The 27,550-nt window shown below is 37.7% G+C and overlaps 5 protein-coding genes across 13 annotated transcripts in view; 2 read left to right on the forward strand and 3 right to left on the reverse strand.

The window, feature by feature from the left end:
* The window catches only part of LOC144476469 (uncharacterized), a 434,992-nt gene extending 430,361 nt beyond the window's left edge, over positions 1 to 4,631 (reverse strand). For all 3 annotated transcript variants that reach the window (XM_078193477.1, XM_078193474.1, XM_078193471.1), the window contains exon 1: positions 4,530 to 4,631. In XM_078193477.1, the coding sequence (XP_078049603.1) occupies positions 4,530 to 4,575 (46 nt within the window). In that variant the 5' untranslated portion in view covers positions 4,576 to 4,631. The remainder of the gene's footprint in view (positions 1 to 4,529) is intronic.
* Positions 4,632 to 4,975: 344 nt separating this feature from the next.
* Acat2 (Acetyl-CoA acetyltransferase 2) lies at positions 4,976 to 7,936 on the forward strand. Of its 2 annotated transcripts, none has more exons than XM_078193483.1 (8): positions 4,976 to 5,135; positions 5,675 to 5,796; positions 6,025 to 6,137; positions 6,292 to 6,494; positions 6,575 to 6,804; positions 6,908 to 7,096; positions 7,177 to 7,339; positions 7,515 to 7,936. In XM_078193483.1, exons 1-8 carry the CDS (start codon positions 4,991 to 4,993, stop codon positions 7,631 to 7,633), a joined length of 1,284 nt encoding a protein of 427 aa, XP_078049609.1. In that variant the 5' UTR covers positions 4,976 to 4,990; the 3' UTR covers positions 7,634 to 7,936. The 2 variants fall into 2 exon arrangements, with proteins under 2 accessions (XP_078049609.1, XP_078049608.1); XM_078193482.1 differs by having other exon boundaries at positions 5,071 to 5,219.
* Nt5a (5' nucleotidase A) lies at positions 6,841 to 9,905 on the reverse strand. 4 transcript variants are annotated; one of them, XM_078193481.1, is made up of 3 exons: positions 9,781 to 9,905; positions 8,416 to 9,699; positions 6,841 to 8,159 (listed from the first exon to the last, which is right to left on the reverse strand). In XM_078193481.1, the coding sequence occupies exons 1-3, from the start codon at positions 9,782 to 9,784 to the stop codon at positions 8,089 to 8,091; spliced, it is 1,359 nt and encodes a 452-aa protein (XP_078049607.1). In that variant the 5' UTR covers positions 9,785 to 9,905; the 3' UTR covers positions 6,841 to 8,088. The 4 variants fall into 4 exon arrangements, 3 of the variants coding, with proteins under 3 accessions (XP_078049607.1, XP_078049606.1, XP_078049605.1); XM_078193480.1 differs by having other exon boundaries at positions 8,440 to 9,784; XM_078193479.1 differs by having other exon boundaries at positions 8,416 to 9,784.
* On the reverse strand, positions 9,886 to 10,892 carry LOC144476474 (U7 snRNA-associated Sm-like protein LSm10). Its single transcript, XM_078193488.1, has 3 exons — positions 10,338 to 10,892; positions 10,140 to 10,257; positions 9,886 to 10,017 (listed from the first exon to the last, which is right to left on the reverse strand). Exons 1-3 carry the CDS (start codon positions 10,484 to 10,486, stop codon positions 9,970 to 9,972), a joined length of 315 nt encoding a protein of 104 aa, XP_078049614.1. The 5' UTR covers positions 10,487 to 10,892; the 3' UTR covers positions 9,886 to 9,969.
* Positions 10,893 to 10,954: 62 nt separating this feature from the next.
* Sap47 (Synapse-associated protein 47kD) overlaps positions 10,955 to 27,550 on the forward strand; it is a 130,112-nt gene continuing 113,516 nt past the window's right edge. For all 3 annotated transcript variants that reach the window (XM_078193484.1, XM_078193486.1, XM_078193487.1), the window contains exons 1-3: positions 10,955 to 11,192; positions 16,156 to 16,368; positions 18,270 to 18,355. In XM_078193484.1, coding sequence (XP_078049610.1) covers positions 11,056 to 11,192; positions 16,156 to 16,368; positions 18,270 to 18,355 — 436 coding nt within the window. In that variant the 5' untranslated portion in view covers positions 10,955 to 11,055. The remainder of the gene's footprint in view (positions 11,193 to 16,155; positions 16,369 to 18,269; positions 18,356 to 27,550) is intronic.

Raw genomic sequence — 27,550 nt, forward strand, 5'->3', positions numbered from 1 at the left:
GCAATCTGATGATTGCAACCGATATGCCTCCCTATACGCCTTCAATTTCTATTCTAAACGCAGTATTTATCCAACACCCTAGACCAAAAAGTACAGTTCGAAATTGTGAAAGTTGCAACAAACTTAGTCTGTGATTCAACAACTCAATCCTGAATACTCGTGACGAATTTAAATGTACGCTCGATGCAGCCGTCACGAATCGTCAGACGTGCGAATAAATCGCGTATTAAGAACGACCAGCAACCTCGATATGAGCACAATACGCATTCAGAGTCTCGGTACAGTTCAGATGTCCGAAAGTATACCGGGAAAATAAACAAACGACTGAAAGGCGGTAAAGTAATGATCTGCTGCGTGCAAGTTCGGGAATCTGGTATTCGAAGGCGTCGTTGTCGAGGGACAGCAACACTGCGAGCTTATTCAAACAGCGCACGAATAAAATGCGAAAGCGTAGGAATATTGATCCGCGGTAGTCAGCCTAAGATCGCTATCGTCACGATGCTTCTGGAATATTGCTGAATCCAGGAAACTCCTTGGCGGTAGTCGAATGGATGAAGCGCGTACATCAACGGAACAACTTTGAGAAGAATTAAAGTGGCAGACACGCGATGTTGGGGTGTGTCCTGACTTGCGATCCACGTCGAAACGGATATTACACTATGGCAGAAAATGTTCGACCAGAACCGCAAACGTAATGGGCTTATGGATAATCTAAGAACGGATCAACCCTTACAAGACTGATGAAAGATGATGCAATTCGGAACGAAATTTAGGATTCCAGTGGATATAGCTGACAATTTATGCTAGCTGATTAATGTCAGTGATGCATAGTGGCTGAGAATTCACTTCCTTTGGCTTAAATTATTTTAGCGTTGTTTCAGGATTTATGATTATAATATAATAAGGTCATTGATTTCGTCTCGACAACAACAGCTAGAATATTATTAAGTATATTAACTAGTATATTAACATTTGAGAAATCGAGGTGACCTGCATTTTTGTAAAAACAAATCTTTTTAATTTTTTGTATTCTAACATGTGAAAAAGCGAATACTGACAAATTTTTGTTATATTTCTATGTCTAAAGCATTGTAATTTATTTTGAAATAGGATGCGAGCGCGAAATATGTTACAGAAAATTATACTCCTATGGATTAGTTAGGCTATTTTTAATCGGTCACATTAAAAATATTTTACGTACATGCAGAAAATCATTTTAAGAAATATTTTGTTACAAAAGATGTAAGAGGTCTCTAGTTAAATTATACAGCATTAATAAGTAATATAAACATCGTAATTAAATAACTATATGGTAATTAAATAACTGAAATATAGATACTATTAGATAGATACAGAATAATTAATAAGATATAGAGCAAACTGCTATTTTAACGCTGTTAAAAATAAAATTTATACTTCAATTACAACATTTTTATTTTTTAATATTTTATATAATTAAAAAGATATCTGATAAAAGTAGTATTACAGTTATCGAAGTTTTGAAAGATTATCAGTTCATAAGAAGTAATATTCTTTTCGCAAATTAGAGTAGAGAAATTGATTCTTTTTTTATTATCCCTGTGTGATATGACGAATTTACAAATGATAATGAACTATGCAAAAGGAGAATGTAGCATTTGGAAACGTTTAAATCCCAATAATGAAAATGTGTAATAAAATGTACAGGTTCCCATTAAAGAATTTTAATGTGACCTTTGTAGTACACACGAAGGTATACCAAGATTGAATAAGTGAAAATATAACATTTCCACAAATTTAAATGTATAATTTCATTTTATCATGTATAATTTCGAGAAATTTGGACGTTTCGAATTGAGTCCGACTATCTCCGAGTTATCCCATTACAATATAAAAAAGTAAACAGTTAAAGTTGCAAAGTCTTCCATTGAAGAAGAAATGCGATACCACGTTACAGGTTTATTCACATGGTTTACAAATAATCGGTAGAGTTGCAAGAGCTACGCTACGTTCAACAGTAGCGAAAAATATGATTGACACACGACGAAGGACAAAAATGTGTTCGGATCATGCAACGGAATATGTTCTGCCAAGAGTAGCGGATCTGGTTGCGTTGCGTGCTTATTAAAATCACCGGTACTACCCTGTTCACGAAAAAATCTTTTAATAAAGACGTACAGGGGAACTGGTTCGGCGTGTGGTATAGTTGCAGCGGGACACGCGTGTGCAGGACGCGCGGCACATAATGCTCGAGACGCATGTAACCGAGTTAATCGCATTACGGTGGCAGGGACGATCAGAAATCCCGATTGATCGGAACGGAACGCCGATTACGTTGTGGATTATCACGAACGGCCTATATAATTCGTCAATAAAATATGTTGCCACCGCGGAAAAAGACATTACCATTGAACGAGTGAAAGATGCGCAACGCGGTTGTACGCTGTCAGTCAGTAGGATGGCTTTGGTTCAACGATAATAGGCCGGATCGAGTTAACGATTCGCCCATTAAATCTACATACGCTCTCGGCTTTGCTCCCAAGCGGCTTAAGGAGTTACATAGTATAAATAGGGGAAAGGGTTGATTTTACAAAGATGAATATTAATATAATTGATTTGGCTAGACTTGAGAACAATTAAAAAATCGTTCTCCACACACATTGTACATTTCTCGTGGGCAAAAGTGCATTTTTCTGGTCTAATGTCTAACAGGTTCTTAAACTGTAAGGGAGTTTGTAGTGTGAGTTCTAAATGGTACTATCGTACTCACACATTGGGTAAAAAATATTTCAAGGGAATACAAAGAAATTAGAGAAATGTAAATCGATAAGTTCGATACTGTAGCTTTAAAAACTTCAAACAAATATCACTAATTGAAGGAAAAATTTTACAGAAAACATTACAAATAGCTAATAAAATATTTCAGTCTTCAGAGTACCTAACCTTCTCGTAACCCGGAATGGATGATATCGAATCAGTTCTGAGGATCCTAACGCGACACCGCATTGCAGATTATCTATAGCCGTGACCACGTGTTATCAAACACGTTCATTCCCGCCTGGAATTCATAACAAAATTTGCGACAACGCATTTACGCACCGACAGTTCGCATGTTCCTAATAAAGATTCACTTCAAATTGACTAAACCATGTATCTGACAACAATGCACTTAACCTCGACGTCAATAATTACAAACCACCTTTCTTCGTTCAAAAAATCTGGAAAAATTACTTCTAATCCCCGACATGCATTTAGCAAGTAGTAACACATCGAATGAAATGACTAACGATAAAATAAAAAAAATTCTTTACAAAGATTTACAATTTGAAATTTTCTAACATTTTGAGGTATTCAGAATATGCCACAACGAAACAACTAATAACGATGACTTGTCTGCCCGGTTTTAATATTCTTCAACTCTCACTGAAGAAGCATTGTTTACGTTTTTCTAATATCCACCTATGACAAACTAAATTTTATCGAATTTAGGTCTTCTTCATATCGAGTGATGGCGTTGCTTTATGGATCTACAAGGGATCACCTCTATTTCAATCTATGACAGAACGAACACGCTATTACGAGCGAGGATTCTAGAACTGACTGGTCCATTCTAGCATATTCCACAGTAGCTCGAACGATTTAAATGTTTACCGCACTGCAATCGATCACTGAGCCGATATTGTGTTAAACCGGCAACGATCTGTCGCGATAGAACGCGTGTATTTATTGTCTGACGAGTGCGGCAGACACGTTGCACCTCCCCTGTGCAGGTTCGCCACGGGACCCGGTGGTGCTCGAACACAACGCTCGAATGCCGCCGATCGGGAATCCGTGGGCAACGCATACGCGAGCACATGCGCGCGCACGCGCCGTTTCTCTCTCTCTCTCTCTCTCTCCCCGTTTCAGTCTTTTGGCACTACACAAATGTATCTAGACGGCAGCCGGAGTGTAGGTGTTAGACGAATCAGCCGGCAGTAAATTCGCGGCAAGAGATAACGGTAATCTCGAGCAAGGGATTACTTGAGCGACGATGCGAATGCAAGGCCGTCAGTGTATGACCTTAATGAGTAACGAGCATAGCGCTTAGGCGAACACACAACGAAAAGAGAACGAGAACCGTGTGTGCGGTTCTGTCTGCTGTTCGACTTGCTCGCTCGCTCGCACGCTTGCACGTACTACACGCACGCTGCGCGAAGGGTGTCGTGCAGCGGAGCGTGTTCACGTAGCCCTGTCAAAAACTGGCATGTTTGGCACTGCTCGGATGTGACGTCGCGTTGACAGGCGTGTCTCTGTCAACGGGGACCAGGCTGACCAGTCGCGGTCACCGTGAACGTTGCGAGAGACACGGAAAACAGGCCCAATTCATTGGTATATTCACGACGATTTTCGCGATCGTTCCTCCTTGAGGCACCGTGCGTGCAGATGGCGTGATTTTTATGGCAATTACGGATCAGACCGATCGTTAATCTACACCGACGAGCTCGCTGTGCATCGTAGCTCGATCCCGTACCGTAATCACGACAAGTAAATCGAAGAACCGCAATAAATACCTCGCTTTTCGACGAGCTCCGAAATCTCCTCCTTGTTGTCGGCCATCTTAGCACCAGTCACTGGTCACAATGCACGCTGGGTAAAAACAAACGAGCACTACCACGGCGCCACGATTGGTGAGTCAGCGCCACCTGTACGTTGAATATCAAGTTAATCCGCCGGTGACGTTGGTCAGGGACGTATCGGCAACCAAATTAATAGAGGTACTGATGCAATTAATTACTATTGCTTTTCTTATAGAAGTGGGTAATGATGAAATTTAATGTTGAATTAAAATAGTTGATTCGTATTGTTTCAGACGAACACGAAATTTTGTATTTGTAAAATACTGATAACGGTGATGTTTTATCCAATAATAGTTCTTGATTTCGGGTGTAAAATGGTTAAAGGGCTACAGAATATTTCAAAAATAAATGGTATGGACTAAAATTACTCAACAGCGCTGTACGGGAAACTACCCATGGAAAAGAATGCGGCTGGATGTCGTTTGACACACTTTCATAAGCCGTTACTGGCACACGTCGTTAGCAGCATATCGGCTGCTACCTTATTTCCGTTATATAGGCTTGTGGCGGCAGTCTTCTGCAGTCTTCATTCAGTTTTCCGTAAGTTTGGACGTAATTTCCAACAGAATTTCAACATGAGTGCAAGTGACGTTGTGATTGTATCTGCAGTACGAACACCCATAGGTATAAATTTGTATCTTACACCATCAAATGTTCTAATACATAAAAATAATCACGTTCGGTTTATGGTATGCTACTAACCCAATTTAAATAACGTCGTGTAAACAATTAAGTTTTCAATTTAAAATATATTTTGTGTTAAACATAGTGGACCTGAAGTATAATGAGAAACAGTCAAGTTGGTATATTTTTTTATTAACAAGATAGAATGCGAGTGCTTTTACCTTAAAATAAGTATTTACGTACATAATCTTAAGAAGAGACTATAAGATCCTGATGGAACTGTCACTTACCTAAAAGTCGACTTAAAATTTGAAAAATTGATTAAAATACAGTGCTGTTACATCTAGCTCTATGTGTTTAGTATTATATATGAAATAAAATTGGTATTTATTTCATTATCAAATTTAATAACATGCAATAAATTTATATTTCTGTCATTACAATTATTTTTATAGGATCATTCTGTGGAAATTTATCATCATTAAAAGCAGCAGATTTGGGAGCTGCTGTTATCAAAGAAAGTTTAGTGAGGGCAAATGTTGATCCCAGTGAAGTCTCCGAAGTCATTTTAGGACAGGTAATTATAATCAAATTATAAATTCCGACAATCAAATTATAAATTCTTAAATTAAATTTAATCATTTTATGTACATATTCAATACAACTAAATTTTATGACACCAGTGTAGCAAAAAGATTTATGTTACACGAGCAAAAAATATTTAATATTTCAACTATGTTTATTAATAAGTGTAAATGAAATTATGTACAAGTTAATGAAGTGTGTAAGGTACATTGTATTGTAGGTATTAACTGCTGGACAAGGACAGAATCCAGCGAGACAAGCAGCCGTAAAAGCTGGCATACCAATATCTGTACCTGCTCATTTAGTTAATATGCTATGTGGATCGGGTTTAAAGTAAATATTGAAACTATGATAATGTGTTAGGATTGAAAATACTGTTCAGTGTGTCAGTGCTATTCTTAACGTAACTCAGCTTTTAAATTTAAATTTCTTAACACTTTGGTATTCAAAACCCTTTTCTACAAATCAAATTTATTCTCTTTTTTAGAGCAGTTATGAACGGTTTTACGTCCATAAAAGTTGGTGAAAGTCAAATAGTTGTAGCTGGGGGTCAGGAAAACATGAGCCTAGCACAACATACATCGTATCTCAGAAATTCTGCTGTGAAGATGGGTGATTGCAATCTTACAGATTCTTTATTATTTGATGGTTTAACAGATGCATTCCATAATATTCATATGGGAGTAACAGGTGAAAGATATTAACTTCATTGTCAACATTCAGTACACATATATGGATGTTTATTTATCAATATGCTATACTATTTGCAGCTGAAAATATTGCAAAAGAATTTCGCATAAGTAGAGAAGATCAAGACGAATATGCAGCTAAATCTCAACAAAAAGTACAAGCTGCAATGACTGCAGGATATTTCAATAAAGAAATTATTCCTATAACAGTGCCTACTAGGAAAGAACCCATTATTGTAGTCAAAGACGAATATCCTAAATCTGATACAACTGTTGAATCTCTTAAAAAATTGAGACCTGCTTTTGTAAAGGTATACACATATTTGTTCATAATAAATTACAGTAACTAATAATACATTAACCTTTATTAAGGTATAATATACATTAATATACATTAAATCTTTATCAACTTAGACTGATGGTACTGTCACCGCTGGTAATGCTTCTGGTATAAATGATGGAGCAGCAGCAGTAGTACTAATGTCAGCACAAAATGCTGCAAAACGAGGACTTCCCACATTAGGTACAATTGTCGCATTTGCTCAAGTTGGAGTTCATCCCAAAATGATGGGTACAGGCCCCATTCCAGCCGTGGAACTAGTGGTTAGCAGAAATACTAATTTGATTGATGAGTAATAACAATTAGTCAGAAAATCTTATATAATTTTGAATAAATGTTTCAGTTGAAAAAAGCAAACTGGACAAAAGACGAGGTGGATTTATATGAATTGAATGAAGCTTTTGCAGCACAAGCAATAGCATGCGTTAAAAGTCTTTATTTAGATCCATCTAAAGTTAATACTTCTGGAGGTGCTATTGCTTTAGGTCACCCTATTGGTGCATCAGGTAAATAAAATGAGCCAATACATCTGACCCTCACATGACAGAATTGAATTCATTTTGACATTTAATTGACAAATTAAAAACGTCAACAATTCCAATTCAAGAATGGATCGTAGTCCAAGAGTTAGATGAACTATATTGATTTGTTAACTACATCGAAAAACCTTGTTTATTTCAGGAGCTAGGGTTTTAGTTACTTTACTACATTCTTTGGAGAGGACCGGGGGTACGAAAGGTGTAGCAGCTTTATGCATTGGTGGTGGAATGGGAATTGCTATTGCCGTTCAACGAAAATAATGAACCTTTAAGTCAATTAGATCCATTTATATTGTAAGTCGGTTAATGCTTAATCATAGGTCCGTTATAATGCAATACTATTTGATATATTGACCACAGTTAGAAGTTATATTTCCTGATAAATATGGTAAAGAAATGTTTCTATTGAAAATTTGTTGATTCGTCGAACATTTTTATATTACTATAATAAGAACATCAATTAATAAATCTGATATGGACATATATACAAGAGCGTGATTGTATAATAGTAATTATTTTTGTACAAGAAATATAACTGTAAATAAATGTATTATAAAAATATTAGTAATATAAATATTTTTATTAGTCAATTTTCAACAGTTTGGCTCTTTACAGAATCTTCTTACGTGTTCTTCTTTTTGTCTAAAATCTTCTTAACTGCAGCAAGTCCCTCCCTTTGTGTTCGTTCGGTACGAATGCTTCTAAATGTTGGCTTGTTAGTATTTTGTATTTTCCTCTCCCCTGTTAAATACTGTATCTGTTCCTTGATAGCTGGTACAATACGTATCTTAAATAAGAATATGCACAAAATTTAAATAAAAGTATTGTAAATTTTTCATGTATTAATAATTAACCCCTTAGCTTACAATGACATCTCAGAGACATGATAAGTCTACCGTGCCAAACATGAATAAGACGTCTCAGAGACGTGGACCTGTTTATGTCCCTACGCGTGACCAACCTTGGTATCGCTTTTGGCAGACACAGTTAGAAATTAAATCGTAAGGCAAGAGGTTAAGATAATCTTGAGCGAGTTGATATACTCAGTGGAATTGCTGGATAATAACCATCATATTTCTTATCATTTTTAGAAAAACATGCATAAGATTTTTCTAATGGTTCTTTAGTAATTATGTCTACCTCTGGTATACATAATATTGCATATTTTCTTATAATATTTCCCCATAATGAATCCATGTTGAACTTATAATCTTTTAAACAGAAATAAGAACCCCAAAATGTTGAATTCAATACTTTCTCATCTGGATGAGACAGTGCTTGGTGAACCATTCCTTCTGACATTTGTTCTTCAATTATTGCTATTGTATCACATTGTGCATGTATATTTGGTACATAAATATCTTGAAAAAGATTATCACCGACATATAAACAGCAAGGATTATTTTTCTTGGACACACGTTTAAAGAACTCGACAAGTCCCTTCCAATTTCCTCGATTGTATATCCCACCCTGAATTAGATCTTTACTCTCTACTACACCATCTTTTCCACCATTCATTGTTTGCAAAAATGGATGATTATCGATAAAAAAGTCAGGCTTCTTTGCATAACAAATGATAATGTCAAATAGAGATTTCCAGTCTTTTCCAAGTGCATAGGTAGCTGTACATTCAACAATATCAATATGCGATCCAGTAATGAGGAATGTAGTTCGATGTTTATTTAACTCTTTAAGCCAAGATATAGTTTCTGCACTACATTTATGTAAATATTTATCAGAATCATTCATTATATTAATAAAGAAGCTTCCCTGACCTAATTTAGATATGTCTCTATTATATATTGTATTTAATCCATCTAACATATCAGGCCAAACATTGTATGTATCCAATCGTTTTCCTTCATCTTCGTCAATAGTGTCTATCAATCTTGCAAAAATTAAAGATGTTGAAATATCAAAGTAATCAAGCAAACATCTCATCTTCATTGATGCAGGTCCATACCACGTTGACAACATATCGCGACAAAATTCATCAGTAATTTCCCACTTCATGTTAGGATATATTTCTTTAATTTCTGTATTGCTTAACAAATTTAATCCATGGCATGCTCTTACAATTAAGCCTTCAGAATTTATTCTAAGAATATTTCCTCTTTCAAAGTCCAAAAATAAACCTTTCTGCATGAAATCAAAATCTTTGTCTGTTAATGGTTTTGACAAATATTTTGGGCTATATTGCTTCTTTATTATTAAATAATCAGCTAGACTTTCATATGTCATTTGTGCTAGGTTTGTTACATTGTAACGTAACAATGTGTTATCTAAGTCAAATCCAATGCAATCATAGTTAAACATCCTTACACTACCTAAGAAAACACAAGTTGCTGTCGAGAAATGTTTAACATTTACAATGGATGATAAAAAGCACACGAATTTACTTGACATACACATAGAGCTAATATTGTTTGTTCGATAATAAATGCATTAACGAATATGTAGAGCTCAACTGCCACTTGACAATGCAATTATTTTTAAGCTGAAAAATTTCTAGCAAAACTACAATGCAAAGAAATTCCTTATTTTTCAAGATAATTTTACTTAATCACGATAAGACAACGTAATATGACGTGTTGATTTTAATCGATAACGTTCGCGCTAACTTTAAATCCGCTCCGTGCTCTATGCTATAATCGAAAAAAATAATTTGTGTTACAAGTATTTATAATTTTATCACACAAAAATGCACAAGAAAGAAACTGAAATGCACAAAAAAGAAACTGAAATGCACAATTTTTTAAAAACTTACTTTTGGTGGAATGTGAACGTAGCGAATGTTCCTTGCTTGGATAAAGAACATGTCAAAATTGTACTGTCCTCCTCTAGGATCAGTGAAAACACAGTCTTTCATCACAATGTTCATGAAGCTGTGAGAAAAAAAAGAGATCTAAACATTACCTGTATCAAAAGTAAAATTACTAGAAATGTCTAAAAAAAGGTCACTTACGAGTCTGGATGATGTATAGTTCCATAAACCGACGCTTCGTTACGAAGATCCACAGTTGTTTTTTCATTTTTAAGGGCTTTCAGTAAAATTAAAAGGGTATTAAACCAAGTAAATTGCTCTTCCTTCGATTCCTTTTTCATTGTCAACATGTTTATCAATGTTTATTACATTTCAATCATATGTACAGAATTTTAGAGATCGCTTTAATAACATGATGTCGCAATGACGCGACGATCGTTAATTTATGGTACTTCACTGTAAATGCGCGCTAAATAACGATAAAGTTTAATTTTTATCAGCCCTTAGACAAGATAAACTAACTCACCAATCTTGCACTATATACTTTCAAAATTGTTGTACAAAAGTTATAAATTACGTCAGGCTTCTTCTTCGATCTGACTGAAAGATTTGGATACTTTGTAGTCAGCAGTAGATTTGATTATTTTGTACATTTATAGCAAGCACTGTAGGTAATTTGATCAGTCTTTTGCCCTCTAGCGGCAAACGTAAGAATCGTTGCCATAGCTTCCAACAGAGTCACCTTTATAGGATGTACATAGTCTGTGGTTGCGCGCTTATCAAAACGAACAAGTTCTTCCGTCATTCCGTGCCCGCACGGGATTCAGTAACGTTCCTGCCAGCGTAGGAGATAGGAAGAGTTAAAAGGGCAATACATCACGCACATTGTGTTGAGACAGTTGACGCAGTACAATTGAAAATGTTCACCGGATTAACGAATCAAGTATCGACGTGGATGGGCAAGAAGGCCGAGGATGGTGGCGCAGAAATGCCGACCGAAAAGAAGGTTACTTCTCCGGTCGCCGAAGGAGACGTTCTCGAAGACAGAAAAGATAGGTGAGTACACCATGTTACAAGTATGTACAGTTATTTAAATATCGAACGTCGCAATAATTTCGACGCGAGTCTCGCGTTCCTTGTTCCGTACACTGCTGCCCGGAGTTAATCTGATTTGTAACACGACACGACGGTATTCGCGATATATGTACGTCGCGATGCAATGCAGTGTCATTTGACGTTGGGAATGTTTTTCGCCTGTCAAACGGAAACGGTTGTTTTTAACCGGAGACGCTCGGTTCACGGCCAATCGATTGCACGATCTCTTCACGCATCGGTGCAGCACCGCAACTACACTTTAAGAACAATGTTTGGTGCATTTTTGAAATTAGATCGATAACAACCGTTCCTCCGCTTACGTAAAGTTCTATTCATGCGACAAAGTTACGACGTTCCATGAACAAAAATGAGGTTAGCACAGTTTCGATATTCACGGATTTACACTTAACCTTTCTTCGCGAGCTTTTCGTGATCGTTTCTGATTAGAACCGTCTAAAGATAAAGACGTATCTTGGTTTGGCGAAATGATTGCAGCCAATACTCATACATATATTACATGTACGCATGACCGACATACATCGAAACCTACAAAAAATGCAATTTTAGCCGATTGGTTTACTTCTCGCGTACCGGGTTTCCTCGTTTGTTCTTATCAGACTGCGGAATTTATGTATCTATATCTCAGTGGCTTCAAATTTAATGGCATATAAAGTACAATAGAAATCAATGTGACATTTTCTCATGTAAGATGTAAAAGTCTTCTGCAAAGTATCTGTCTTTCCAGTCGCCATAGATCGGTTCGAGGAACTTCAATTCGCGTAAATATCTACAGTCCAATTGTTAGTATAATAATTTTTCATTGTCAAGCAGATATTGAATAACATAATGAACGAAAATTCCTGATGTTCTCCAGAAATCCATTATACATATATCGTATAAAATACGGGTGCAATGTAATTTACCAACTGCATTTCCGTTTCACTCGCCGGAATATTAAAGAGCAGAAACTGCTTAAATATTACATCATCCTCTCTCCCAGTCTCGTGGATTTGCTACCGCCCAACGAAATATTTCGTATTTTCTGCTTCGAAAATGCGAGACGCGAACCTGTGCATTATGACATTTACAAGACCACACACTATGAAAGGTACATCAGGTTCAATGGATTTCGCAGACAGGATTCCGTGACCTGGAGAACACCAAAACATGCATAATGCATACATATCATTGTCGTAGACACTTTTTGGTACATGATCAGCTTCTTATCGATGTTAAATTACTGTATCTATTAGACCATTTCAATTCGTAGGAAGCTAAAATTGTGGAGTGCAATGTCGAATCCGAAAATATTTTTGTCATCATAATATGGGAACGATCCGAAAAATCCAACCATGATAAAAGAAAATTAATTATATCGTGGATAAACAGTATTTTTTAATCCTCGTTGCTTGTTCAATGATTATTCGCCATTATTAACGTGACGTCATACTAGAGCAATTTTGAAAATTAAGAACCACGAGGAAAAATTAGGAGTCATGGAAGAGTCCAAATTTAATCTCGAGCTTATGTTGTAAATTAGTAGTTCTTTCGAATGTCGAAGCGTAAAAATAAAAGGATGATTTGGTAATTTTTATGTCACAACAACCATCACTGAAAACTCAAAGTAAAGTTGGAAAACTAAAAAAAAGCTATGGAATATCAAACTGTTATTCTTGAATCCATATGTTCAAAGTAATACGGAATTAAAGTATAAGCAAGAAATGAAATTCTGATTGTTCTATAATTTCAAAATTTAAAACAAAGTTCAATCGATTTACCCAGTAGCATATATCCAAAGTTTAGAGCAGTAATTTAGAATAGTTGACATTCACGTCAGAGAGATCAAACTAGTTTTGCTAGTTTCCACCATATATGTCTCTCATCCCTAATTTTTAATATCAAATATTCGTAATTACTATTGCAATATTATCTCCGACGATCCTGCCAATCTATACAGAAATATGTTACACTTGAAATCAGTATATTCTATAGAGAAATTTTGCGTTACGTAACGAAGTCTACGTGTCCGATCATTTCTTGTTAATCCAATTAATTCACGGGAACGTGCTCCACCTTTGTGTCTGTTACAATTCTGTCCAAGTGGTTTCGATAATTGTCATCTTCAGTCTCCTCTCTGCGTTGACACCTGTTTCGTGTCACGAGAGCTTGGACGGTTTTAAAGAGTCGTCGGTTGTACCCGTTAATTTAATTCCTTTTATTCAGCCGCTTTCAAGAAATTTATTTTCCTTTTTTGTCGGTCACGGTGTGGGTGGAAACGTCGAGGCGTCACACAAGCGAAACCGACTGGCACCCACTTTCCGAGCCAGCCACGCTATCGAGCTAGATTTTAATTCATGCGTTTCATTTACCGTGGAAATAAAGAAACTCTACGAAAGGGGAGAGGTAAACGGTTTCGAGTTCCCCGTATTACCGGAACAGTATACGCGAAAGTTCGTTCATAATCGAGTGATCTGCCGGACAAGTCTTTCGGTTCATTCTATTTGGCGGATTCACGACGATCGATTTTAGATAAACGTAGCTCGCGCATCAAATAAACGTACAGTTTTGCCCGAGATTATTCGCTTGGAAAACACGCCGCGCCCGGTCTCTATTTTCTTTTAAGAAGGTGAAAAATACGGGATCGAACGAGCGTACGTGGTCGGTCTCGAACGTACTTCTACCTTCAACCGGCTATGAAAGAAATGCCGAAAACAGCTGGGAACCTATATTCCCACAAAAGGGGGCAGAGGGGACGGAGACGTAATCTTTTATATAGGTCGCAATCGATACCAACGCGGCCCACTCTCCCAGCCAAACTGTTAAATCTCGTATAATGGTAATGAGAATCCCTGCTTTCTAACACGTTTTGCGGCCACTTTACTACACTCGCGATTCTTCAAATTTCTAAACATTTGAACATTGTCGATTGCAATTACAATATTAATACTTGTTACAGACATCTGACGTTTTTAACAATCCGAAGCCACAATGTCAGGTGATTCGCGATGGTGTCCTGAATTCGTGTTTATGAAATTATAAAATTGATCCTTTTATTACAATTTCTCCGCCCTCCTTCGATCCCGTTGCTTCTCGCAGCTCGGCTTTAATACACGTTCGAATTGCTATTTCGTTGAAATTTCGAGCATCCTTAAAGTTGGTGCTGCGATATCGAGATGTTCTGTTTCCCCCCCCCGATCTTTTCAACGTTGAATGAAGGACAGGCTAACGATTCGTCAAGCGAGTCCATTTGCTAGTCGGTGAATTATCGAAAATCGGTATTGCGTACGCAGGGATAATCCCGTGGTGCGGCGGCTAATTCGAGATAATTGTCTTCGATTCGTAACCGATACCGGTTGTTAACGGAAACCATCATCGATCGTATCGCTGTGCCAACTGGATATCTTTTCACCTGTTTTTCTATGGGGACGAACAAAGGTGTATCCAGATATGGAATTTTTTACGAGCCGGAAGGGGTGGGAGCTGTTTAATGGGCCACGGTTATAGCGACGGTAAAGCATTTACAAAGTCGACCCACCTTTTAAACGAGTTAAAGTGCCAACAGTGTTTCGACGCTATACTATGTGGTCACACTGACCTGTTTTTGTTCGTAACGTGTTTATGAGACATAAGCGGAAATCGGATCGTTTCCATATGACCGGTTTCATGTTATCAGTGGTCACAGGATAGGACAGCGATACCATTGCGTTTCCGGTTCCTTAAATCACAGGAAATTCCTTTCAATATCTTCTTGATGAAAATTTATAGATTTTACGTAAATGATCTGTTTGAAATAATTAATCACAGCTTTTGTAATAGAATTCAATTTTTAGTTAACATATTTGAGTTTCACTATACTTGCAGATAATAAAAATCAGAACAGCTCACATTTGTTTATTGCTATATAAACAAAAAAGAGAAATTTCATTACAACAGTTCATTTAGTAACCCTCTTACACTTCGTCGACCTTAACTCCTTGCGGCATCATTTCCTTCACAGTTGCAATAGTTAAAGTAGTAAATTAAGAAGTAAAAGAAAATTTATATTAATCGTAAGTTTACATTTACCCTTAAAAGAATGGAATAACGTTCATACTTAACAAATTACAACTAAAAATCTCCATCACTAGACTTGTTTCGACGAGTAATCAGTCTTGTTTCATATTTAGGTACAGTGAAGAGTTAGTAAAGCTTGAGCAACTTAACAGATCTTGCTAAAAATTGATTTTCAAGTTCAATCAAAAAATTGTGTCACCCACATACGTGCGACGTGGAAGTCAGAAGCGTTAATGAGTTTGAATCCACTGGCTCCCGTGATCGCAACTCTCCCGAGTGTATTTGTTACATCTTCGGGGGAAGTTTCGGTGGATCGCGAATTCTTATTCCGTCCGTATAGTTCTCCATCGAATTAATAACTTTATCCACCGAAGACGGTGTCTCAGCATTACCGGAGGTAGAGAGCGGAGCGAAACCTATTAAAAGTTTATTCGAGGATGGCCAATTGGGTCATACCGATTCCCATTACCGTGAGCCATCAGCGTGTATCTTGCTTATCGAAAAATTCCAATAAGGGTTCAGTTTTCCCCGCGTCGAATTTATTTCCCGACGCAAATGTGTGCGCCGGGAAACGCGATATACACGTTGGCGCACGCCGCCGTATCGCCGAGTTTCCCCGAATAGCCAGCCGGTGAACGCTTGCTAACACGAACACGCCGAAAAACAAAAACCACTTTCCCGACGAACGTTCGTTACCCCCGGGCGATTTTTCTTTCCCGTTGAATTTCCCGTTAATGCGTGCAACATTCCGCGCAGAGACGCTCCGAAACGTTTAGAAAACCCGCGTTCTTTTTCGACGCCGCTGAAACGATCGAGCCGGCACACCTAGGAATCTCGGGGCAAAATGAAAACACGTTTTTCGTGGTTGCAGCCCGACCAAAGGCGGCAGCAGCAAGTTAGAAATGTTGGCGGGAGTGAAAACGCAGATGACGGGATGGTTAAGCGGTGGAATAGCTGGATTAGGCCGCGGTGGTGCCCAAGCAAACGAAGGCGAAACCCAATCATTGGCCGGGATGAACGAGGCTCAGCCAGCGCCGAATAATCAACAACCTGCCGAAGAAATTAAAGACGACGACGCGAGTAGGTAAGGAAACTGTTCCCCTAGGAGCAGCCACTGTGTTTGCCCTCGAAGCCGTCCCTAAACTGGATAAACTGGATTAACCCTTTATCTTGCTCGAACGACAAGAACCGTCGCGCAGACTTCTGCAAATTTTTGAAACGATCGTGTCGTCCATATGTAGGACAAGATGGTTTTACAAAATATCAAGAGATTTGCATTTAACGCATATTCGTCCGCATGACGAAAATTCGTCATTTCGCAAACAATCACCAATAGCTAAATGACGAAAATTCGTCATTTGTATATCACAGAAAATAATTGATTCTTGTTCTTTTAATTTTAAATAAATTAAAATCGAATTTTTACCGAAAAGAGATCATTTTAACCAAAGATGGTATAATCATAACCATCACTGAAAAGTATATTATTTTTAACAAGTTACTTTGTTTTTATATAGTCCATTTTGTGAGAAATCTGTTTGTAACATTTTTGCAATTTCCAATGGTTGCGTTACATTTTAAGTAATTTGTTTAAATAGTTCGAACGTTTGCAATATTTAACTGCATATTTTTATATCATACATGTGAAATGTACATATAATTGTTTAATGAATAGAGGTCTAAATCAGTTTTGATCAAGCAGTATAGGAAATGAATAAAGAAAATTCAGAAATGATATAAATTATGTTAGGATGTTCTTACTGTAGTACAGAATCCATTGAAAAATTCTTGGCTGATAATTAATCATTTTCAGAACATAAGGAAATTATTACTAAAAGCTGAGAAGTTGTGCATAATTAAGAATAATATTCACGAGACGTATAGACAGCAGAGGCAATGATTAATCTTTAATTCAGACTAAAAGTCGATCGTAATGTTAGGAATTTCCTACTTTTTATCGACTATATTACCTCATAATTATTAATCCCCTTATTATGGTCGTACTGGTCGTGTAGCTTTATTACCTGTTGTGACTGATCTGCTGTGGATTGTATGCATACAAGCGAAACTATGTATAGTACTGTATAGTACCGCGGTCCGTGCTTCGATGACTTCTGCTATGTATTTAGCTGTATTTACGTTAGTATAAAATTACATTGACGTAAGTTGCACAAACACGTGAGTCAGTACAGCGGCTCTGGGTTGAAAACATTATCCACAGAACAGCTGGTACAAAGGCGCATAGTAATGAAAAAATGAAACCATATTCGGTTGAAATGAAATGATAATTTTATCATGCATAACCATCGAGAAAGATCAAAGAATGTTACCTACAGTAGTCAGAGGTACTTTAATTTACCTATTAAAGTATGATACAGTCATATTATATCAGTGGTACAAATTAATTTTCCCCTTTGTTGACCTATATAAATTGTTCAGTGAAACTAGAGAAAGGAAATCGACGAGTTTTAATAAAATTCGTTTTATAACGATGGTAGACAATTTCGGTGTTTCAAACTCGATATAGTTGTTTAAAAACTAAATGTTGGTTTTGAATCGATGCGTTGTTTGCACGGGGTAACAATGCTTCTAGATTCACAGAGGAAAGGTTGATTGGCTACTATATTATAGTTTTTGATTGTTACGTATGGATAAAATTCAATAAACTCGCCATCTCTCTCCGTTGAACGTTTCAAGGGGTTATTGTTATAAAATAAACCGACAGTATTTCTATTTTAGTTCATCCATGTTTGGATGTCGAAACGTGCAAAATTCTAAAACGGTGACCATTTATTTTAGTCAGTTAATTAAAAATCTTGCAGATTCTGTATGTTGACACAACCCTAATGCATAACAAAAAGAGTGCACTAAGTTATTCAGATGATTTTATCGGAAATTAACTAAGAACATTTTCAAATAAATCACTCTTTAAATGTATGAAAAAAACGTGAATGACTAATTGAAATTTTATTTTATTTGCAATAGTGCAACTGGTGGTGCCGATAGTGGTCCAGCCAGCTTAAAGGATACACCGATTGATGATAAGAATGGACAGCAACCATTTGGAGCCGGTGAGTTTTTGAGAACCCTCTTTCAAGTACACATCGTCAAAACAATCGAGTACAAGAATATTAAGTTCTGTTTTGCGTTGCTGTCACTGAAATATTCGAATTAGGAAATATGTACAATTAGATCGAAGATTGTTTAAAGATTACTTCAACAAACTGTCCCGATCGGGATAGAGTAAACTCTCCATCGATATAAATCACTTCAATAGCCTTTACCCTTACGGCATTCAATTATATTTAATCATTTTAACTCGGCAAATACGCGAAAGAAACTTTTAATTAGATCCAACCCTGCTAAGATGAAAGACTTTGGGACTCTCTTAAAGACTTCGCTCTCGTTATCGCTGGTATTCGTTACGAAAGTCGATTGTATAGAACAAAAAACGACGAGTTTCGTGAAAGAATTGCACTCCTTCTGTTCAAGGGGGACAGGTGTGGCGTTAAAGGGGAACGACGAACCGAATCACATCCATTAAATTCGCTGGAAAACTGACTGTCGTGCATATTTCCATTTTAAATTAACAGTCTACCTAGATGTTCGATTGTTTTGTCATGTGAAAACTAGGATCACAACTATACAGGGTTATCTAAGAAAAATAACTTCGGCTTATTTTTAATTCTATCAGTTTGAAGAAATTGAGAAGTAATGACATAAGTTTGATAGGACTATTTATAAAAGTACAGTCTAATTCCGAAATTATGTCGCAATTTAAAAGAAGTATAAATTGTTATGATAATTTTGTTCTCAAAAAATCTTTCTTTGTTTCTCATATTAGTCCTGCAATTTTTTCTATCGATAATAGTTGAGAAGTAAGAAAATAAAAGGGAAGGGTATGATTTTCATTCATCAGTTAGCTAAGAATCAAAAAGAAATAAAAAGAAATTTACTTCTATAACAAATGCTTGTAGTTAATAGAAGCAGGCTATGTTGTTCAGATATGGCACAGTTATTTTTTTTTGAGTAAACCATATTCTATGTTATTTTACATCTCCAACATACATATAGTATATCTATACAACACTATACCTCTGCAATACCGTTCGATAATTGGGACAATACCCCATATAACACGGTTTCGTTCTAACGCTGAATAAGCTAGGATACTTTTCCAAAGCTAAAAAGGCATGAAAACTCTTTTGGACTCTTCTTGTATCTTTATCTATCAGTTAATGCTAGAAAATTTGGTGGAAATGGTATCTGAGATCGACCAAATTCTTTCAGAGCGAAGCTCAATATTTTACCCTTATAAACAATCGCGGCTCTACTTTCCAAATGCGCGCTCTTTCACCGAGAGAAAAATTTCGTTATCCGTAAAAGGCTAGTCATGAAATGATGTATTTTTGCTTTTGTTAACTTCTAAGACCTATCTCTATGTTCTGTTTCAGTCCTTTCCCTAATAACTGTACTAAGCAGAGGGTATTTATTTTTTCCTGTAAAGCATCATTCGCTCATCAATGTCTGTGTGTTGAAATCTTTATCATTGGTCTGGTTATTTTAACTACTCATTATCTAACACATCGATCGTTCATTATAAAAATCAGAAAAAAACGTGCCTGATCTTCCTGTGGAATCAGTTTATTTTTCACAGGCTCGTCATATGTTTTGCAATCTTAACGAGAATCGGCTGTATGGGGAAAAGTTCTCATGCATTTCGATGTCCAGAGTGTGGTGCGGTATTGTGCATGTGGGTGCTACACAATACCCTCCCAATCTATAAATTGTTCCTCGTACAATAGGGATTTGATTTCCTCGAATAGTATGCATATTCACGTTGCGAAATGCAACCGTTCGGGTCCGCAAAGGGATAAAAGTCTCTGAGGTAACTGGTCGCCGCTTCGACGTTTCTTCAATATTATTCACTTGTTGCAAGGACACTTTAAAAATAGATCGACAATCTAGAAAACCCTATTTTGTACATACGGGAAACATGGCGAAAAATATTTGTACTAAATAAACAACCGTGTCTTTATTATTTTATAAATAATATTTAAATTTGTAAATTGTTGTTGCATTTCTTTCCTCGCTTAGTTTTTCTGGGTACACAAATTTCTTTAGCATCGAAGTTTCTTTAAAAAAATCAATTTCTATTTGGATGACGAGAAGGTATAATTAAATTTCAAAGTAGCTCTAGTACGAGTGTGCTGAACTCGCCTACGATGAAATAGCTGAAAAGATCAGCCGACCTTTCATCGATGAAATTCCTCGATCCGATATCACGACTACGATCCAACAAGCTATTAAATTAAAACTTCCGTCGCACATTTTTTTTCTCTCCGGCTTTTCCTTACTGCTTCAACTCGTCGGGACACCTAGAAATTCCTCTCTTTTTTTCTTCTCGTCGCAGCGCGCCATATTTTATTCCGTGCGATGGAACTGTATCACCGGTCTCGTATATTCGGCGAAATTCATTTCACCACCCCGTGGGCATGTTGCGGTGCAATTTTTTTCTTCTCCGGATAAAGAGATAATGCCACACTGGAACATCCACGTGCTCGCCGAAACCCATCAATAATATTTTCGCGGGACTGTCTGCCTTTTCTCCCTTACTCTCGCAAGCTCTCTTATTCTGCCGCGTTCTCCCTTCCCGTCGTATCTGTCGCGTAAAACGTTTGCGCAAACTTGTTCGCACGAGCACGTGCCTTGGAGAAATGAGCGATCGTTTCGCAAATCCGCGTGTTAGGTTGCAATGTAGTCGACACGAAATATGCATTTGTTAAATAACGATCGACCTCTCATTATGTGCATCGAATACATCATTAATTTGTATAAATTTCCGCGGTAATTATAGCCTACATTCTCCATGGGTTTTCGATAAGTGGATTTTATGAATTTATATCAATCTACAGTTTGTTTATTGAATGATCAAATCTATAAGTTCCGCGGTATTAAATTAAACGACGTATACATTATTATCTTCTTGATTATTGATGATTAGTTATTATTTGTATTTTCTCGTACGTGCAATAATTATTGTGTTGCACTGTGCACGATGTTTCCACAATAAAATTGTGACGACAATTAATTAAGGCAAAAATAGTTATAAAATGGCATATTGCATGTACATATTTACTAAATATGTTGGTTTTGTTCGATATGAAAGCTTTTTTAAATCTCAGTTATTGTTAATAAAATACCTAGACCGTGGATTTTATGCATTTACGACAAAAGTGAATAAATCAAATGAAAAATGGTAAAAACGTTACAAATAGTTGCTTATTGGAATGATTCAGAAGAAAAATTAATGTTTACGTAGTTCCCATATCTTCTAATTATTGAGAACGATTTTTATTTTTATATAATAATCCTTATGTTGTAGGAATATTAATATATAGCGTTATTACAATCCGAGGAAAGCCCTTAGTATAGTAAATAAAACACTTTTCGGATAGATTCATTGAAAATGAATATCCATAGTTTTGAAATCGCGTAAACTTTATCGTGCTATTTTTGACCGACCGCTCGTTGCGTTGAACACGCGAAACAGAAAAATATCTCGCGTCCCGTCGAAATTAAAACGCCCCGAGTCGATCATGTCACACATCTAAATTTAATATTACGAGTTCAAGGTCTCAGCCAGCATCAATTGCTTCAAAATATTGAATCCTCCCGGTCGTAGTTTCGAAAATTAATGCAGCGACGCTGACGAACCGTGGCTATTGTGTTTCGAATAACTTTGTCGGAATTAATTGTCGCCTAAAGCTATGTGTATAACGGCGAGCGGCCCACAAACGATATTCACAAGCAGTTTGCAAACTTTTGATAACCATATACGATCGTAACTATACGCCACGCAGTTCAAGAGCAGTATGTACGTATAATTTTTAGGAAATTGAATTCTCGTTCTTTGTCCTCTACCTTCTCATCGTTTTAGATTCTACCGAACTCGAAAATCATTTTTTATTATAGTATGTTAAGTAAACAAGGTTCGTGATTATGAAAAAAGTAATTACTGTAATCTAACCTTTATTTTTATATTGAACAATAAGTAGTCTTGAGTTTGTATGAATTTTGTAGGTACTAATGTGGCAGTCGTTTTGAGTATGCGTTGTAAAATTGAAATATATAAAAATTTGTAAATTTCTTAGTTTTTGGTCGGATGTGTCAAGAGACCGCCAAAACGTATTTAAAAATTTTTCTTATCTTTTCAAGTAATAGCAAAATTAAAAAAGAATGTATTTTAGTCACTGAATAGTAAACGTGTCCTTTTAACATGTCCAGAAACTTCAAGTCGTCAAATCCACTTTTAGAAAGTCCTTGTATTTTAAAAGGTATAGGAATAGCTGAGATCGTGATTGCATTAGATTTCCAGAAAAAGTTATCTCCACACGGAAATTACTGTAAAAGCCTCGTTAGTCGGTCGTACATGAGGAACATCGTTCGTTCATCAGATTACGAAACAAGGTGACATGACGTGTTCGAGTAAACTAAATTTTCCTAGGATTTGTAGGTAAATCGGTTACTTTAATTAATTTCCAGTTTCAGTTCCAGTTTATGAGATTTCTTGAAGTTCTGATACGCGAATCAACGCGCAAAGTGTTAACCATTTGCGGTCGTATTAAGTTTATACATACGAGTCATGGTGGTCGGAATTAATTTTCGTTGAATAATAATAGATCAAAATGCAAGATTAAATAGGAAAAATAAAATTGTCTTACTCTTTTTTAAAGTTTAGATATATGTAACTAAATAACATGTTTTAATTTTATATAAAAATAATAAGAGTTAAAAGAATAAATAAATAGCTTTGGTGATTGAGAGTAGACATACGGCCGCAAAGGGTTAAACGAAAACATTCGAGTCTCGATCCTCGTTGATCTGATTCACATGCTCCAGCACTTAATATAACTATTCGTATGATTTACGATCGGTGGCGAAACATCGATAAGACAGGTAGAGCACGGTAGTCGACGAGGTGTAGTGTTTATTCTTATTTCTCGTCGGTGCCTTTACCTGGTTCCGTTGCATACCCACGCGCAATCCGGCACCCGCATTTCCCACTGAACATGCGAAACTCGCTTTGTGCGACATCCTTTACCCGAGAGTATCGTTTACTCCTCTTTGAGCAGAGCTTCGATAAAATTCAAACGCGTTCTCCGAGAACGTTATTATTCGAGCCGACACGGCGAGGCGTCGGGACAATAGCAGTTTTCCGCGGCAGGTGTTGTTTTCGATTTTCGAGAATTTCTTCGACCGACCTAATGGCGAGCGCAGAGTCACATGCGCAGGTTGCTAGTCTCCTCGTCTTATTATGGGACGCGTTCCGATGGTGCCCCCGTTGCTTTGGTGATCTAGGGCGATTCGCAAGACGTAGACGCTGCTTTATTAATCTCGGAACTTAACTCGGATCAAACTTGGTACTTGACCCGGCACGTATAACCCTGATCTAGTTCCAAAGCGCGCGAGACATGATCAGTGATTGAAGCCAGTATAAGTACTGTGCATATGTTTAGTGCCCTCTCGCCTTTGAGTCCCATCCTTTGAGTCTCCCTGCGACTCTCTCCGGTTCTCCGGAATGCCACATGTTCAACTAACAAGACCCCATCGAAAGTTCTCGAGTTAATTAATTTCGTTTCATACGCCGCTCGCTGTTCAGTCTCTGCGAGAATCGATTACACGGTTTGCTTCGTCAATTTATGCTTTCTTCGAAAAAACAGACGACGACTACGATAGAAGCAGTGGGGACCGTTTTAATATAATTAGAACATCATATTTTGATCAGGACGAGAACTACTTTTCTAGAAACTGTCCGTGTACCAGTAGCTTCGAAACTCCTCGCGAAGTAGACAGAGGCTAAGTGGAGCGACATTTTTGCTGAAACGAAACACGTTTTTGCTGAAACGAAACACGTTTTTGCTGTGTACGACATTCGCGCTAAAGGTTTCACCCATTATATTCCGTGGGATGGACTTAATCCCTCAGGATGGAAGCGGTACGTTCGAGTAGGGTGCGTCCGATAGAATTATTCCACATTCTTCTATTCAATACTGCCCCCATTTACCCGTTAGGTGCGCACGTGGAATTTAATCCTGAAATGTGTTCGCACTAGAATAAGTTAACTTTTAAGCAGACTTTCCACAATGGTGTTTTCCCCTACAGCGCCACGTTTCTGAATTAAATTGCATATTCTCGCGGCTGCTGGAAAGTATTTATGCACTTATTAATTGATACCCGGTAATCTTCTGCTGCGCAGATCAAGCAAAGCCGTTGATTTATTCTTTCGAGTTTCGAAATGCTACGTACTTCAAAATGCTGACTAGTTTCAATACATTGCTACCAAAGCTCTGACTCGCTTTGAAGCGTTATAACGACTTGGAAATGTTTAGATCCAAGATCGAACATGCGTCTAATATGTCTTTGAGGTATTTTGAGATACTACGAAATGATAATAACTAGACTGCGGAAGTATATACATTTATGCCACACATTTTATTCGCAAATCTTTGTGAAAGTATTTCAAGTATTAAAAGGTACAAAAGAATAGCGATCTTTAACACGTTCGTCGTCGTGTCACCCGTATCTGGGTGACAGGTATGCTTCTGCGGGAGCCCCGTCACCCAGATATGGGTGACGCTCTCCTTGTTCAAGTTAAATAGGATTTTATTTATTTTATTTATTTCATTTATGGAAATCCCATTTGGAGCACAGGAATTCAATGGTATAAGCACCGGCAAATATAAAATACACAAAATAAAAATATTAGAAATTTATACACTATTACATTTATTATACATTAATTTATACATAATACCATATAATAACGTTATCCTACGCGTTCCAATTATAGTTCCTATTCACGCTGGGCGACGAACGCGTTAAAAAACATAAATAAAAAGACTGGCGAAGAGAATTTAAATTGAAAACCTTACAATCTGTGCAGCATCTATTTTGAAAGTAGCTTTTCTTCAAAAATTGCCGAGAGCTATCTTTTGGTTCCCACTTCCACCAGCAAGGGCTGATGTTCGAAATAAGATTAATGCGGGTCTAATTTCAATTCAGAAGGTGGACACTTCCAGCTTCTCGAAACTTCAGTTAAAATAGTGGTTCTACAGCGTAAGAATGGTTTTACATTGTTCAGCCCTCAATCAGACCGTAGTCCAGTCGTCTAGAAAAGGCTGGTGTTCGCCCGCAGCGGAGGCAACCAGCCCCCTTAACGCCATTAGCCTTAAAAGGAAACTTGGTCGCGAAACAACCGTCGTATAATGCCACCCTTCGCGATTCCTTCGCGGAGCGGAATTGAAGTTGCGAGGGGATCTTGCCGGGAAGAAAGTAAAGCAGGGATACAATTGCGAAGTTGGCGGCTGGCAGGCAGCGAGAAGTTTTGCGCGCGGTGTATGAAAGAAAACTGTAGGTGTTACGTGGCCGATAACGCGCGGCCGGGTTCGATCTCTTCTACGCGCGCGGACGGAAGAGATCGAGGTGTCCAACTTTAATTAACCCTTAGATGACCGCGCCAAAAACATGAAAAGTTAAATAAAATTCTGGCATTTTATTCGATGAAGCAAAAATTTCAAAAATAACTTACGCGACATCAATTACTTCTTCAACATTTGTACATAGTGGAATTTATAATGAAATTGAGAAATTAAAATGTTAATTAGCGCAAAAATTTCTCCGTCAAACGACTTTATTTAAAACGGGGGAATCTCGACGTTCGGTTGGCTAATTGCTAACCCCACGCTATTTTAATGTACCTATTTCTTCGCTTCTCGTTAAATAAAAAAACTACGTTACCTAACGAACCATTTAGCTGATATATTTTAGTATAAAGCGCGTTTTTCTTCTACTTTTTGGAGATTTTTTTTGTGAAGAAGCTATTACCGCGTTTTGTAGTTACTTTTACTAGGTCATCGTGACACGATCCCAGGGTAATATGATCTCAAATAAATGATCAGTGTATGTTAATGTTGATTGAATAAGTAAATATTTGCAATAATAACCGTTTTCTTGATCCAATATTTGAACAGCAAGTATACTCGCGATCGCCTGATTCTGGCGACGCATATATGTATAGTAGGTGCGCGGTCTTAAAAAGGGGGCGCCACGGCTAACTGGTTAACAACGTCCTGAGACATTTTTCAGCGTCTGGTCTCCTCGGTCGGTGGATTACGCGTTCCTGGTAATATTCTAGGACGCGGTGTGTTTGTGCTCGAATCGAGCGGGGATTAACGAGCTATGGAGTAAGCCCCTAAAAAAGAGGGCGACCAGGGAAAGGGGTGGTCGATCGAGACGGAGAAAGGGAGAAGGGAGAAGGGAGAGGAAGCGGTTAACAGATTTGTCCTTGGCCTGGGGCCGCGGAGCACCCCAGATACCGGGCCGGTCATCGTCGATCCCTGATAAAGCGGAGAAGAACGAGCTTTTCGTCCCAGCGGGGCTGAACAGCCTGTGCGTTTCGGCTTTCCGGTCCTCGATGACCGCATACGTACGTCGAAATCGCCTGTACCTGTCTTCTCGCGTGGGCGACAGATGGGTGGGTGGGTCCGGAACCGACGCTTACCGGAACGCTCGCTACTATTTCCCCGAGCATAACCGGATCCAGTCAGCAAGTAGCTGTCCTTCGCGTCGAGGGGCTGGACCCCCATCTTTGTCGATCAATACGACCAACCAAGCGACTCTTCTCTCCGAAATCAGCTAGCGCCGCGTGTTTCCGGAACCCTCTGCCGTCCACTGAGAACTCTTGTTTCTTATTTTCTCCCGGCTCCGGCGATACTCCGTTTCCAGGGCATTGCGGTTGATTTTATAATTAATGCTAAAGCCGCCGAGGTCCTGGCGACCTGTTTTTAACCCTGCTGCAGTTTTCATTCCGTCTAAGCGATTACGGAGACGAGATAACACGTGTCTTTGGTAATAACATCCTTTAGCGCTTTTTTTTCCAAATGCGAAACGATTTACGCAATTACTCGGTTCTTGCAGAGATTGCGCGAACATAGTTGCCGTTCCTCGTGATTTTCGTAATCGAGGTGCGCAAAATTTGATCCCTTTGATAGCTGCATAATTAATGTGGATGCGTAATGAAGAGGAATTAATTAATTGGAAGTGAGATGGGAAATGTTTCGAATTACAAATTTCTATGACGCCAAAAGGGAATAATTCATCCGATTTAAGAATGTCCTGTCTGTCGCGTTCCATTTACTTGCCATTGTTCGAAGCCATTTTTACGTCGCGTTTGTGATAATGTTTGTCATGTTGCTGGGCGAAAC

The sequence above is a fragment of the Augochlora pura genome, chromosome 10 (genome assembly GCF_028453695.1).
Source record: "Augochlora pura isolate Apur16 chromosome 10, APUR_v2.2.1, whole genome shotgun sequence".
NCBI lineage: Eukaryota > Metazoa > Arthropoda > Insecta > Hymenoptera > Halictidae > Augochlora > Augochlora pura.

Coding starts and splice junctions, on each gene's coding strand:
- Acat2 (XM_078193483.1), top strand. CDS start 4,991: ATGGAAAAGAATGCGGCTGGATGTCGTTTGACACACTTTCATAAGCCG. Junction 5,136..5,674: donor CAGTCTTCATTCAGTTTTCC/GTAAGTTTGGAC, acceptor TTATTTTTATAG/GATCATTCTGTGGAAATTTA. Junction 6,495..6,574: donor TATTCATATGGGAGTAACAG/GTGAAAGATATT, acceptor TACTATTTGCAG/CTGAAAATATTGCAAAAGAA.
- Nt5a (XM_078193479.1), bottom strand. CDS start 9,784: ATGTGTATGTCAAGTAAATTCGTGTGCTTTTTATCATCCATTGTAAAT. Junction 8,160..8,415: donor TTATCCAGCAATTCCACTGA/GTATATCAACTC, acceptor TTCTTATTTAAG/ATACGTATTGTACCAGCTAT.
- LOC144476474 (XM_078193488.1), bottom strand. CDS start 10,486: ATGTTGACAATGAAAAAGGAATCGAAGGAAGAGCAATTTACTTGGTTT. Junction 10,258..10,337: donor ACTATACATCATCCAGACTC/GTAAGTGACCTT, acceptor TTTTTCTCACAG/CTTCATGAACATTGTGATGA. Junction 10,018..10,139: donor ACGTTCACATTCCACCAAAA/GTAAGTTTTTAA, acceptor TTTCGATTATAG/CATAGAGCACGGAGCGGATT.